The sequence below is a fragment of the Opisthocomus hoazin genome, chromosome 6 (assembly GCF_030867145.1).
Source record: "Opisthocomus hoazin isolate bOpiHoa1 chromosome 6, bOpiHoa1.hap1, whole genome shotgun sequence".
Lineage (NCBI taxonomy): Eukaryota > Metazoa > Chordata > Aves > Opisthocomiformes > Opisthocomidae > Opisthocomus > Opisthocomus hoazin.
This window is the reverse complement of record NC_134419.1, coordinates 11,494,578-11,509,872: the sequence shown is the minus strand read 5'-3', so window position 1 is coordinate 11,509,872 and position 15,295 is coordinate 11,494,578. Positions and strand designations below refer to the sequence as shown.

The 15,295-nt window shown below is 38.9% G+C and overlaps 1 protein-coding gene across 1 annotated transcript in view; it reads right to left on the bottom strand.

The window, feature by feature from the left end:
• Positions 1–15,295, bottom strand: part of TESK2 (testis associated actin remodelling kinase 2) — an 85,882-nt gene that overhangs the window by 52,237 nt on the left and 18,350 nt on the right. Inside the window, exon 3 of the mRNA XM_075424610.1 lies at positions 4,793–4,914. Within this exon, the coding sequence (XP_075280725.1) occupies positions 4,793–4,914 (122 nt within the window). The remainder of the gene's footprint in view (positions 1–4,792; positions 4,915–15,295) is intronic.

Sequence of the window (15,295 nt, the reverse complement as noted above, 5' to 3'; positions counted from 1 at the left end):
GGGACACAAGATATTAAGGAAGTGAAGAAATGCTCCAAACTTCTGTCTTCCCTAACCCCAGCAATTACAGTCTTACCATGTATCAGCCAACCTGTATCAAAATGATTATAGTAAACACTGCATGGTGTAAACCGGAACTCCAGCTCACTTTTCCACTCCTGCTCTCACCATCTGTTCTGAGAGAAGATACAATAAAGCCAGCACATCTCACGCCCAGGGCAGGGAGAAGTGCAGATCAGGGGCAGAAAAGCGTTTTAGTTCCCCAGGTTTAGGTTGCATGCAGGAGTAGAGGTGAAGATAGGAGATGAGGTTGATGGTAGAAACAGAGCAGAACACTCCATAAGCACCACTAGTCTGCATCTGCCCTGTCCACTCCTAAAATGTCCCTAAAGCTCGTCCGGGGTGGGGGGGGGGGGGGGGGATGGGGAAGGAAAACAAAAAAAGCACAGCTCTTTCATATATAGTTTCCTATGATCACCAGACAGTGACTGAACAAAAAGTTACAACATTACAGTTTACATCTACTCTGCCTCTGGAATCACATCTGCTAATTGAAATAGGAAGCGAGATGGAGACAGACAAACAAAAAACCTCTAAAACCCCTTATGTTTTACCATTGTGCCAATATAGCTACAAGAGCTGGAGTCTTCTATTCCTAAATATCCTTAACAGACTGACAAAGCAGTTCTATTTTTGCAAAAATAATCCCTCTAATAAAGGGCAGTTTTTCATTTGCTTGAAGGAAAATATGTTAGAAATTTTTTTTTACATATATGTATATATTTGACCACTAAAATCTTCATAATGCTGCCATGGAGATGGTACACTTACTGTGTACTCGGTAAGTGAAAACTAAGCTCTTCACTTTCATCAGTCTTCTGATCAAGATGGATCTACACAGCTGGCCAAGAGCAGAATTTGAGCACAGAAATACTGAAACAAGTGGGGGATATTTAAAGTTACCTTTCACTACATGCTCAACAAAAACAAGTTCTTTTCAAAGCCTAAATAACCTAATTGATACTTCACCAAGTATGAGAAGCAGAGAAACTGAAATGACACAACTCCATCTCCTAAAGTAGTACAAAAGTGTCACTAAGCTAGAAACACAGACCTGCCTGCCTCTAGGTAATCTCTACTGAGCTAACGAATGGAAGAAAGTCAGCAGCTACTGACAAACTCACACTCCAGAACAGTGATTGCAGGCTAGGACAAAGCCTCAAAAGGCATCTGTAACTGTGAAAATGAGTTGATGTGGAAGGCACAGAAGCAAAATGAACAGGCTGCCCAGAGAGGTAGTAGATGGCCCAATCCCTGCAAACATTCAAGATCAGATTCAAGGTCAAGTTGGACGGGGCTCTGAGCAACCTGCTCTAGTTGATGTCCCTGCTCACTGCAGGGGGGTGGATTAGATGACCTTTAAAGGTCCCTTCCAACCCAAACCATTCTACGATTCTTTGATAAGCAGTTTCAAACAGTGAGCAAGATTTGTTATTCACATCAGTGCAATCAATGGCAAAAATACAAGAATATTTGCAATAACATCTGGAAGTTAACTGTGGGCAGCACATCAGAATCAATAGCTGGTAAAAAGCTGCTATGTATTTTAGAGTACTGGCAAAAGGATAGAGTTTTTTTTAATCAGCTAAAGGATAATAATGATCTTTGGCTACCAAATACAGTACTAAGAAGAGGAATCTCTTATCTTCCATATCACTTAACTCATATAAACCAGGGAAGAGTTCTAGGACAACAACATTGATTCAATTACAGATTTGAGGTACCAGAGCATCAGCATGTTCAAAAACATAACCATGCACTCAGACTAGGAAGATTTTGTTATACTAAAGTAAATGCATCATTGCTGAATCCGACAGTCACTTTCTAAAATGTTAACTGACTGATCTGCACACGTTGAAATAGGTTGAGAGCACATTTTGGATGCCGTAAAGCCAGTATTTATCCAGTTTCATAATTTTACGATCAACTACAGTAGGTAGTCCTAGAGCTTGCAGAAGATGAAGAAGCTCAGATGTATATACTACATAAAATCAGAGTACACCTTCAAGGAACGTGGAGGAGATCCAGTGACTAATCAATAAATAATTAAACCTAATGCTAGTGACAAAAAAGTTTACTCGATAATATAGAGGAAGAACTTCAAAGGACAGAAATTAAGGGAAGAAAATACATCTAACAGCAAACTGAGGTAGCTCATAGTCCCTGGGAAGGAGAAGTTACACATTAGAACTTCCCGGAAGAGAATAATTTCCTTTAAATACTAATACAAGCTTAAAACTTCCAAAAATAATCCCAGAAAGTGTTTCAGCAGGAACATGTTGTTGTAGAACATTTTCCTAGTGACATCGCAGCAATACTACTCCAGCTGCTCTAATTTAACAACACGATGTTTTCACCTCTCACCATTTTACTATAAAAGCAAATTATTATCAAATATTATTTTTCATGTGTTTCTAAAGTGGAAAATAGGCCCTAAACTAATTTTTACAACACTAGTAGAAGCACCAATGATTTACACATTTCTGAAACATAAATACAGATGTTTGCATGCATGTGTGTGTATGTATACAGGCATATGTAGACACATTGGCAGGTAACATTTAAAAAGGGCAAAATCTTCTCCCAGATATAAAGAGACTGCAAATACTGCAGTAAGTGATTTTAAACCAAAAACAGAATGACACATAAACACAAAAACACCAAGCTATCTGCTACAGAAAGAAAAACAATAGTTTTTACTGTGTATTATTATTCAATAGAAGAATAAACTAAACCTAAATATTCTTCTCATTTGCATTTTCTGTAGGAATGTACTCACTCTCTACAGCAACGGTACTTACCTAATACATAAAAAAGGGACTACTTTTTACCAGAGAACCAACTCTCTTTGAAGAAGCCTCAAACCAAGCAATTCATAAAGCAAGTGCAGATTATTCTTCAAAACAAGTTATGCAAAGATAAACTGTTTCTATTTAAGTCATTTATTTCTTATATATTCACTCGTAACTGTTGAGCGCACAGAAAAAAAAAGATTTCTCTATCAATCTTGTGTAATAACTGGAAGATCAAATGAAATTCCTTTTCTGCTTCATGCATAAATCAATACATTATTGTTCTTTCTTCAGGACCATCTGTGCAACACAACTGACTTCAAATTATTCATAGGAGGTAAGGCCAGAGGGGACCAGTATATCATTGATATGATCCCTTAGACATCGTAAGACATTTAAATTTCAGTAACTAATCAGAACTAAGCACAATAACTTTTGTTCCCAGCAACACCTGTGTAACTCCATTCAAGGGGGGGCAAGGTTACACTAAGCTGCAATTGAGTGTTTTTTGCCTGTCGAAACTATCCCTTTCCTACTTTCCCTCACCCCAACCCAAATTAAACACTTGATTTTGAACAGAGTTCTAAAGCTACATGTTTTTTTCCTAATAAGCTTTACAAACCACACAAAATTGATACTGAAATTGATGAAGTGTACTGACTTCATGATTCTGACAATGCCAATCCTATGAAGTTACTCTTTCCACAAACCTTACTAAAAAAGCAGCTGTATCAGTACCCAGGAACCTGTGCTGCTTATCTAAGGATTCTGTTGAAAGGAAGTTGTGGATAGATATAAGAAAATTAATGATCCTGAAACCTAAAAAGCCAGATATCTGACATCATTAAAAAAAAACAACAACAACAAACAGAACAGCCAGAGGAGTTGCTGGGAACTCACCTCACCTTGGAGCAGAAAAAAAACAGACTAAGAATTCTAATTAGGGACAGATTACTACAACACTTGAATAAATATACTGTGATAAAACCAATATAGTTTGCTAAGAGCAAAAATTCTCTAAGTTCACAGGGTGTTGGGGCTTTAAGAAAAAAACCCCAGGATTTCAAGGATCAGAAAAGTTGGTTACAAAGCATCTCAGGAATTAGTACTACGTCTGTACTATTTAACAGTCCAGTGAGGAAGAGGAAATTAAAGTTCACTGTCTCTCCAAAACTTTTCAAAAAGAGCTACTATACTGCCTGAGCTATCAAGATGGACCCCAGCTGTGCAAGAGCAGTTGAGGAGAACTGGTTATTTGGTGCACTGTCATCGCACCTTTAAACTTCTTAATGCTATGGCTTCAGCTAGTTATGTTAATTGCTTGTCACATAAGACTGAAAAGATTCAAGAAATAACAAGATACACCTTGAAACATTTTGGATTTGCATCCAGTTATCTATTGCAAAACAAGAACAACCTTTTTCCTTTCAAGAGCAGATAAATCAAGTTAGTTCAACTCTAGCTTCTTTTGTTCAGTCCTCTTATCCCACCTTGCAATACTACAATATGAAAATGGTAAAAACTAGAAAACAGACCTAAAATATGAGGAAGCTACGGCACTTTGCATTGCTAATCTGCAAGATCAGTAACCATAGATTATTTGAATGGTGTTAAATTGGCAATAAATTAAATCCATGAAGAAAAGTCAAATTTCACTCTTCATATCATTTTACTGACTCATCAGAAATTTATAATGTGAAAATGTGTTTTTGTCTGAAATTAGTCACTTGTTACTGGTAAACTCCAGATACCAAAATCACATTGATTTTCAATTTGCTCAAGTCTTCTCCTCCTCCCCTTCTTCCATTAGTTAGAAGATGATAGTAACATATTCACAACAGATACACCAATAATGAAAAATACATAGACAAAAATGTAAATAGGAAAGCTCTACTAAAGACTACCTATCTCTGTACAAGTCAGAAAAAAAGTCAGCATACCTTAAGATGTTTGGATGTGAGAGTCTATTCATAAGTTGAACCTCTTTCAGCAAGTTTGCTCTGTTGCTTTTCAGTGTGTTCATCTTCAAAGCCATTACCTGGTCTGAAGTTCTGTGCCTTACCTACAGGATACAAGCAAAAAATGGTAAGTATATGAAATGCAAGACTAAAAAGCTAGCAGCGTTGTAGTACAATTAGAGATCCTTCACAACAAATGACTTGATCTACACCGATTTCTGCAGTCTTTATCACTCAGCTGGCTTTCTATATAGTTTATAGAAACTATCCAAATGTGAAAAGGTATTTTGCTCTTCTCTAGCAACTGGCAATGACAGAAAGCTTGAGAAATTGGAAAAAAAATTATCAGCCTCTTAGCACAAGTGAGGGAAGCCACTTCTTTGTCCCCTCATCATCCTCATAACCCTCCACTGGACTCTCTCCAGCAGCTCCTCATCTTTCTTGATCTGGGGAGCCCAGAACTGGACACAGTACCCCAAATGGGGCCTCACTAGGGCAGAGTAGAGGGGGAGGAGACAGCCGAACTCATGATAAGCAGATGCAAGAAGAAAGCTGTGTATGTTTTTTGGTAGTGAGGCTCACTGACAGGTCTGAGGCAGCAAGGGATATCCATTTTCAAGTTTTATTTGCACATCATGTCTGCAAGAACAAGGGGCATATTTCAGCTAAACATTCTCACCCAGACACAGAGCACCATGAATTCAGCACAGCGATATACTGGGAGGAAAGGGTGTCACGTTTCTGATGTGTGACTGGCTCGAAAGCTTCCCAGTTGTCTACTCCCACCCTAGTTTGAAGTATAGGGTAGCACTGGAAACATCGCAGTTAAGTGTGGTAAACAACAGTGACTGACTGAGTAGAAAAACAGCCCACAGGTGCTTTATGCTTTTTCTCCTACTTCCCCCTGGACCATGCACATGAGCTCCTCAGATGCCTCACAGTCACCCAGTAATGCCAGCACACGAAAGATCAGAGAAACGAGGTGAAGAAGGATGTAGAAACCAGCACTGAGAGCAGAAACCAACAGCAAGTTCATAAGCATGGAACTTACATACACTCCTTTCAGTGGCAACAGCGGCTTTAAAATAAAACTGGCTGAACTACAGCTTCAGTGCATTATAACAAGATAATCTAGAATCTTGCTGCACATAACCTGTCTTGCCTGTTTAGCATTCTTACTGGTTTTAAGCGGGATGACTGCATGTTAAGTTGATGAGGTTTATTGTTATTTGTCAGGTTTCTTGTTTCTATTGTGTGCTTTCATTAATTTTTAATTTTACACAGCTTTTGCATACCCAGCCAATTTGAATGAACAACCGAAGATGGACAGGTCTATGTCTATCTACAGACTTTTAAAATCTATGTTTTAGTTATACATTAGTTTTACTAGCAGTAACACTTTGGCTGAGGAGCAAAAAATTAAAAAAAAAAAAAGCTTTCATTGACTTAAGAAAGGAAAATTTGTTCCAACAATGCAAATTTAAATTAACAAAAAAGGACAGTTTAAAAGCTTTGAATCTACACACAGCAGCTAAATCAGCACACTTCCTCTGGGAGGAGGGTTAGGAATCTTGGGTGTTGTGGTGGAGTAATTTGGGGTTTGCAGGGAATAGCAAAGAATCTGAAGGAACTTAACTCCTGCAGGCAGAGAGATGTTTTCAACAGAACTTCCTCAGAAATCAGCTTTCCACTTACATAGAAGCTTCAAGGTCTGCCAACAAGGAATGAATAGAGGTAGAAGGGGGAGCAGGAACTCAGATGGAGTGTGGCTTTAAACAGTATTTGCCTTCTCATTAACTCTGCTACCTACCTCTTAATTTCCTGCCCATTTCTATAATTCACTCAGTTCCATGCCAAAATTTCAAGTCCTTTTGCCTCAACTCTGAGGATCCTCAACCTATCATAGGATCTTCTTCCTTGTTCTTTGCCTTTCCCTTGTTCTGACCACTCGTCTTGAGCTAGGAAAATCTCAGAGAAGAGGGTGGGTAAATTTTGGGGGCACTGTGTCCTGCGTGCTTCCCGGATTTTCAGCTCTGATATGCAAGAGGAAGTGGTTAGCAACTGCTTCTCAAAGGCCTGACTGTCCACAGCACTAACTCCACATCCAGAGAAAACTCAACTGCTTTTGCAAAGATAATTTTTCATCCTCCATTTCAGAAGGATATTCTGTAGTCTTTTCAGTCTTGGTAGACTGAACAAGGTTCAGTGGTGAGGTCTGGGCGTTTTTTGCTCGTTTGTTTTATAAAATCGTTTTCCCCATGTTTGGAAACAGCTCAGATTTCTAGCACACACAGCATATTCTGTCTGTATAACTCATCTCAAAACAGCACCTAACACTGTGCTATGCTTTGTTTCACTTAAATGGGCGCTAAGGTAACGCCAGTGATTTTATTTGAACTTTGTACATTGTTCTGATGTCGAGGCATGTATTCCTGCTAAATCTGATAGAACAAATTACCTAATCAAATCAAAGGAGAGGTGGAAAAACAGGAACTCTTCCTCTCTTGCTAGCTACCCTTTAAGCAAGGAGGAAGAAGCAGAACTGAAGGTGCGAGGGTATCTTCTGGAGACGACAATACTCAGTATTATGAACAAACTCCAATACCAGTTTATATATTATGAAACACAGCGCTAATCACTTGGTATATATGTAAGGCTAATTGTGTTCTCTTCACTGAAGCACTGCTAGCAAACAGTATTTCTGTGGCAAGAACGGACTGCCAACACAGAACAGACAGGTCCTATCTTTAAGTTCTTGGTCAAGCTCCGGATCATCTACACAGAAGGAGCTATCAGTTACACTTCCCTCTGTGGCTGTTTACTTGTCAGTCATCCTCCAGACAAAATTTGGTCTGTTTTGGCATCCCATGACAAAACCCTGCTAAACCGTTTAGTTTTAATCCTTCATCTCCTTTCAGGGCACCTCTGTGCAATGAAAGCATGGAAGTGATGTTTCAACCACCTAACACCTCCAGAAGAAAAACTAGTGAATATTTTGGAAATACTGCTGCTCCAATTTAACATTTGTTTACAAGGCAGTTTGCCTCAGGCATATGCCTGTATACTTAACATAAACAGGGATTCACTCGTGCAATTCAAACCTTCAACTGATGGAACTAGCAGACTGCTGTAAAGCTTTTAAAGCTGTTGACATTATTATTAATTAGGGTTCCTTGCATATCCGAGCAAGTAACCTTTCAGGGATGTCTGGACGATCATGTCTCTGCTTAGAAATATTCTGACAATCTACAGCTGCTTTCCCATGCTGCTTTGCACACGCTTCTGACTTCTCAGTCTGCTTACCTATGTGGCTCCATCTCCGAGGTCACAGTAACCAGATATTGCCTCCCTGTTTTATTGCTGGCAGGCAGTTAAACTGTCCCTGTGCACTCTGATTCTTCTAGGATCGAAGTACTTTGTAAGTACGTTGACTTGGCTATGGCTAGCTGCATGGCCTGCGTGCTCACTGAGTCTCCAAACCATGTTCTGACTCTGGACCTTACCCTTTCCTTTAGAAGATGAGAAGAGGAAGTCATGGATCCAGGTACAGAAATGGTAATGTATTTGAAGGAAATCTCATAATATTGATTGAACAGGGCTCAAATTCAAAAGAACTAGTTGCTACATAAACGCTGTACCAAGTTCAACATGGAATATCCTGTGAAAAGTGGTGGTTTTCATTTTCAGCTTGCTACTTAGCTACAGAATTCTTTATTATTTAAAAAACCTAAATATCACTTTATTTATTAAGTCATATACATATGTCGGGGCTTTCTGAAATTCAAAACCTTTATATTACTTCTACTGTTTGCCTGGGCTGAAGGGGGAGAAGCATTTAAGTAATAGCTGAAATCTAACCTGATTTCACCTTTCACAAGGTCTTTTTGACCTTTACTATTAACTTTGCCTTTTCAGGTGTCCTTGGAATAAGCATCTGAAGAACAGTTCCTCCTATTAACGTTCTAAATCTGCCAATACAGTTTTCAGCTTTGCCCCTAGTTTTTCATTGCATTGTCATTGTTTTCCAACTACATAACAATGATGTGGAAGTATATCACTGTTCTCTTCCAAAACTGGATTTATTTGCTTTCCAGTTTTTCCTTACCTTTCCATCTTCTGCTGCCCAGCCTCAATGCTTAATCATATTTACAGATCTTATACAGCCTACTGTGTAAAATCACGTTGACTCCCTCTCCCACACTAATTCTTTCTTCATTCTTTTACACACCTCAGTCTTCATCTGGCCATTTCACCCCTGCCTTTCCTGCCATGTGTCTGAAGTACCATTTAAAAGCAGCCCTCTCTAGTCCAAACATATGACCTCCCTCAAGTTTGCTTCCTGTTTCTGAGCACATTGTATTATCCACAAAAATGCTGCACATATTTTTACTTATACTGGCTCACCAACCTTACAGTCAGCAATTCAAATGTTTCCTCCACGCTCAGCCTGCAGCATTCATGTTAGTGACATACACAGTAAAGCTCATATGACTTATTTATCTATGCCACCTTCTATCAGTCTCTTTTCTGTAACAGGCCAAGTGCCTTCATCTGATTTGCGAATATTTTCTCGTGTGATGACAAGGGATGAAGATGTTACCTTCATTGCCTTTCTAGGCTGTTCGTACTACCTATGCTATATAGTATAACTCTGATTGAAGAAAGCTCCCTTCAATTGAGAAGACAAACCTGTTCTTCAGCTCAGATCACAGTGTTTGTAAAACTGGAATCTCAAATCTTTTTCTAAACATTAAAATGTACCCACAGTCAGACACACACATTCATAGTAGTGATGCCCATATCAAGTCAAAAATCTCACGTCACTAGGAAAATTTGCAGTGACAACCAGAAGCTTAAAGAAATATATCAGTCCAGATAATACTAAGCTGCTATGTTGATGCTAGGGAGTCAGACTGGGTTGTGGTTGTTTTCAGAGTAGTAGTATCTAATGTCACTACACTATAACTTCTTGTAGCAAGAGAGAAGCCTGCCAAGTGTAACAAAACATTGCCAAACAAAACCAGTCAGCATGTGTTACAAGAACTTCAGCACAGGTTCAGACGATGTACAGAAACAAGACATAAAACAAAATCCAAAACTTTTCCAAAGCCTGACAGTAATTGTGACTCCACAAAATTCTATTACTAAAAACAGTTGTGAGAAATACACAGAAAAATTTGGAGCCTTTACCATATTCCTTTTAGTACAAAGGCTTGGTATTGGTCAGCAAGCAAAGATCCTACTTCACTAACTTTAGTAACTTCTAGCATCACCAATTCAGCAAAGTAACAATTTTGATTACTACAACATATTCCACACTTACAGTCAAATAAGTTCTTTTTGCCAAACTAAAGTGAATTTATAATTAGTGAGACAACAGTACTGTTGATACTTTGTAAATCCATTTGTGTGTGCCAAAAAACCTCAATTTTTCTTTTGTATTTTGTTTTTCTTCATTGCTCACTGTAATGTAGAACCGGGACCCAAAATACAGCATTCATTTATTTCAAACAAACCATTTATTAATAGGAATCTGTGCATATCTCTCTGCTGTTAACCTGATCTCAATCAAATCATGCAGGCAAAAGGAGACTACGGTCTTATTTTGAGAGTAAGCAGAAATTAACCAGAGGACTACCGTTCCACAGTTTGAGATGAGACCTAAACAGGCACAGCCCAGGTGAGGAAGTTGACTGAGTTTGTAGCCAACTCAGCAGAATGTAACCTTGTAAAATTCCCTTTGTAATCCAGAAGGAACACGGACCCACATCTTAAGTACTGGACAAGAAAATGCAGGAGAAAATTGTTATACCACAACCTCAGTACACAGCTCAAGTATGTACTTTATACCAAGTAACAGTATGGAAAGGAAAAGAAATATTGAGTTTGAAGTACAGAACTGAGACTTTATTCTTCATTTTAATCTTAGCTATCATCAGCTCACTGAACACCCCTGTGCTGTACCTATAAAATGGAGATGATACTGCTGTCTACCTGCCTGGGAAACTGGAAGTTTGACATCTGCAAATGACTACTGTAACATCCAAAGATAATACTTAATCAGACACTGTATCTGTGTCCTTATTTTCCTATTTAATTTGTAATACTTATGGTTAAACACTTCCTGTGCTACTACGGGTTTATCCTGTATGAAAGATGATGGTATTTACATAATCTGCAGATGCTTTTGAAGCAAAAAACACTTCAGGCTGAGTTTTCCTGACATATAGCTGCACCTTGAGTCTTTTACAGTATATTAACAGTTTGGTACTGAGCACGCAGTCCCCCACCTTGCCAATGATGTTATCCTCACTACCCATCAAACACATTTTGTGGGTTCATTTTCAAAATCTGTATGGGAACCTTGAGAGAAAGTTTTATTTTGGGCAGAAATAATTTCCTTACCTTTCCTTTATAAATCTTTCAAATAAATGTTACCATGCATGAGTACGGAAGTCAATCCCACATTTCAGAACAGAGCCCACTAGCATAAAACTATTGCTACTGTGTCCCAGTTAACCACAACTTGACCACAAATAAGAAGAGAGCAGGGAGTATAAAGGAGCTACATTTTCCTTACTTGTGGATACTTAAGTTTTTAAAAATTGCTACATTTAATAACTTTCAGGCTATAGCCAAAAGTTCTAAATAGTTTCTTGTTATTTAAGCCTTCACAGAACTGCTCTTTTTAAGAATAAAGTTCTCCTAGCAAAAAAGTAGCTAATTAAATATACCATGCAATTTCTTATGTGTCTCCTCATTGTCAGTGAAAGCTAGGAAGCACAAGAATTGGATTTGCAGGACTTAATTGCAGGCAGTTGATGGGAAAGTTACAAACTGTCATTAGTGACTCAGCATTAGACATTTCGTCAGCTACGGACTAGTCAAAGCAATGCTGTCTCAGTATCGATTACTCCAGCGGATGGTTCATAGCTCTGTCCCCTCCTCATCCACTAATCCAACAGGACCACCAAACGGAAGACCCCAGCCGGGCAGAGCAGTGCCTGCTGCTGCCCAGCACAAAGGGCCACACAGCCACCCCGACGCGCTCTCAGGCTGTGACAAGCACAGCGAGATGGGTCAGCAGTCGTGGCATCTCCCAGGTGGAGGAAGTTCACAAGGACAGGAGAAAGGAGTCCTACTGTTTGGATACGCCCTCAGCAGCTACTGGGAATGGGACATCTGGGATGACTTGCATACACGATTCCCAACAGCTGGAGTAGTAAAGACCAACAGAAGCCCTATCATGCAGGTTTTGGAGTCCTTTCTCTCCTCATTACCAATGGCTAATAAGGGGCCATGAGGAAGCATCCCCTATGGATCTGACACTGTAAACAACATCTCTTTTCTGTTACTGCCATCAATAATAATTTACATTTTTCATTTTTAGTTTTCACATTAGTCAGTAACATATGCAATGTGTGTTACCATCACACACACATTTTCCAGACACAGGCACTGAAGTTCATCACGGGAATACATTTAACTTCCACCGCCACCTCCTCAAACCAGTACATAAGTGTTCAGAGAGGTGTGCCACAATGATCTTAAGCGTTGCACTCTTGTTCTCTAGGCACAGTCGTGTTAATACTGGACATATGCCAGCACAGTTATTTGAAGAACAGTAAGTCAGCACCTGTCTCTCAGCATCAGCTATGAATGAGCTTACACAAATGTGCATGTATGCCAGCTGGCAAAATGCAGAAAATCCCAGAGCTGCCAACCCAGCACATCTCCATCCAGAACAGAAAACTAAACAGATCATTTAACTGTACTTAAGAAATTATTAAGGAAAAGACGACAAAAAGCCCACAAACATTTCTGTGCCAAGGGAATCTTGCCACCTGCCTTGCCCCTGGGAAACTGCACAATGATACTCCGATTGGCACAACTTTTCTTCCAGAAGAAAATCACAGGCCCAAAGGACTCTCAACTAGAGAAGTCACTGTACTAAACAGAAAATCCAACCAGGGGGTTATCTCTTACCACAAGGCCCCCACTTGTTACAGTATCAGAGCGCCTTTCTTATTGTTGACTGAATTTGTGAGCATTCTCTCTAGTTGTGGGGACAACAAAGACTTACCTTGGAGATTCAACATATCAGCTACTCAACAAGAGATAGAAGACGCCAAGTTTCCAAACAGCTGATAAGTACGTTTTAAAACGGTCAACTTGACATTGACTTACATTCATTTTTTTGATTGAGTATTCTTTTAGCATCAAGTTTGTTTCAGTGATTTTTGTTCTGGCTTTTTACTAAAGAAAAAAATCCTTCACTTTCAGGACATAATGACAGCTCTGCCGTATTTTCCAACAATTTCTTTCTTCAACGGAGAAGCTGGCTGATCAAACCAGAGAAAGTGAAGCATAGTGCAAGCAAAACTATCTTAACCCTGTTTTTTTTATTTGCTTCACTCAGTATAGTTTTAGACTTTACTTGTAGTGATGCCAAGTAAGACTGCAGGGAAAACTATTACAGAAATATGATTTTGAAAATTTTCTTAAAATTTTTCAACACCACTACAAAAGGCAAGGCTTTCATTAGATCTCCTACCTGATGACAGCAATAATGCATATCTTAAAACTTGTAACCAGAAAATAAATAAACAAAAATCAGGACTTGTTTCAGATAACAAATGTGAACTAGCCCTCCACTCCACTTTGTATTTCAAAGCATCCTCAGTTCTGCTAAATGTCAGAGTCAGAGTGCCCTGCAAGTCAGACAGGTAATTCTAAATTTTAATGATACTCACACATGAGTGGGGATGAAGTGAGTATTTTGCCCTGATTGTGCAATTCAAAGAATAATAACGCAGATGAGGTTTTTAATTCCTGTATTAATGATCCATTGGAGTAAGGCCTATTTATTACTACTTCTCCCCACAGCCTATGCCCTATAAAAGCACTGGCTAATTAAGCGACAAGGACTAGGATGACAGCAACTTGGCACCTCAATAACCAAAAAAATCACTAGCAAGAGGAAGACAACTGTCTGGTTTAGTGGTTGCCATACAAATCATCTTAGCAGTTGGTAGAAGGGTTCCAAAAGGCTGATACTTCACACATCTGCGTGAGACAAATCAAACTCACAAGACTTTCACTTTGCTTAGGAAAGCACCACCATCCTCAGGATTTGTGCCTCACCTCAGTTCCAGAATGGTGCTTCTTCCTACTCCTGACTAGTATCAGAGTACAAAGAGACTGATTAGAACCACCTAGCTGATATAACTCAAGGGCTTGAAATGACATTTCAAGGTTATTCTAGCCTTCTTGGGCAGTTTATAATACACAGAGTGACTGTATTCCCAAGCAAACAATTAGCAGTGTGTTTTAATGCTGCAACTTCACGTAAGAGATCTTAAGCCACCCACAGCTTGCTTGTCATCTTGAGTGAGGCGAGTTTCCTCCACTAGCCAAAAGCAGAAGATTTTCAGCTTAAAATTGAACCCCACTGAAATAAGAAACGAGACAAAAAGGCATGTGTGAACATGAAGATCTGCTGTCTGTCTTGTTAACAGTCATCACATCACACAAGGACAGAAGCAATAACTGTGACAGCTCTATCCCACTGTGACAGAACCACAGAAGAAATTTAGAAGAGGAATAATGCACCACACCTGTGAGGGGAGACACACTGCTTAAATAGGTGCTACTTCTCAGTCACAAGATGTATTATATTCCCCATGCCTACGAGACCAAATATTAGATCTGCGTAACCACTATGTAGAATAATACACTTACTCATTCCCTACTCATTTTCCAACCTTTGAGGACTTCTTCTCCCACTTCATGTCATAAGCAGAGCCTGAATGATCTCATTTTGCCTGATGGATCAACACTAAGCTCAAGGAGAAAAACCTCAAACACTTCAGTTAAAAAAAATTGTCTAGACCATCAGTTTCCAAAATTGGTGGTCTTAAACTGTTGGTAGCTGTAAGTTTCTCAACACCTTGCCAAGCTGAATCAAGAACATTCTGAAAAAATAGGATGGCTGCAAATATCACCAATGAACCAACAGGAGAGAGAAGACAATTTCCAGTTGGTGAGGCTGTTCTTACAGCCACTTAATTTTTCAAAATAAGCACAATTCTTTCTTATTACAGCTTCTAGCCATTGGGCCTTATTATACTTTTTTTGCACTACACTAAAGAGTACCTTTAAACAACTGTTTTCTCATTATAAGACTACTCATGCACTGTAATGACATCAATTTTTATAAACCAAACACATTAAGATTGAAGTAATTCACTGAATCACTTTTCTAGTTATTAAAACAATTATTATTGTTTATTTTCCCCATGTGTGGACACTAAGGGTTACAGTTCTCCAGCTTTAGAAAAGCCAAATATCCAATGCTGAAAAAGTACTTAATACATCCAACTAGACAGTTTCCTACAAATATTTCATAGGCTAACTAAAACAAAACAGCTTTTAAGGCTATCAAATAGTCCCATAAATGTCAAGGATATTGTGTGATCTCATCTC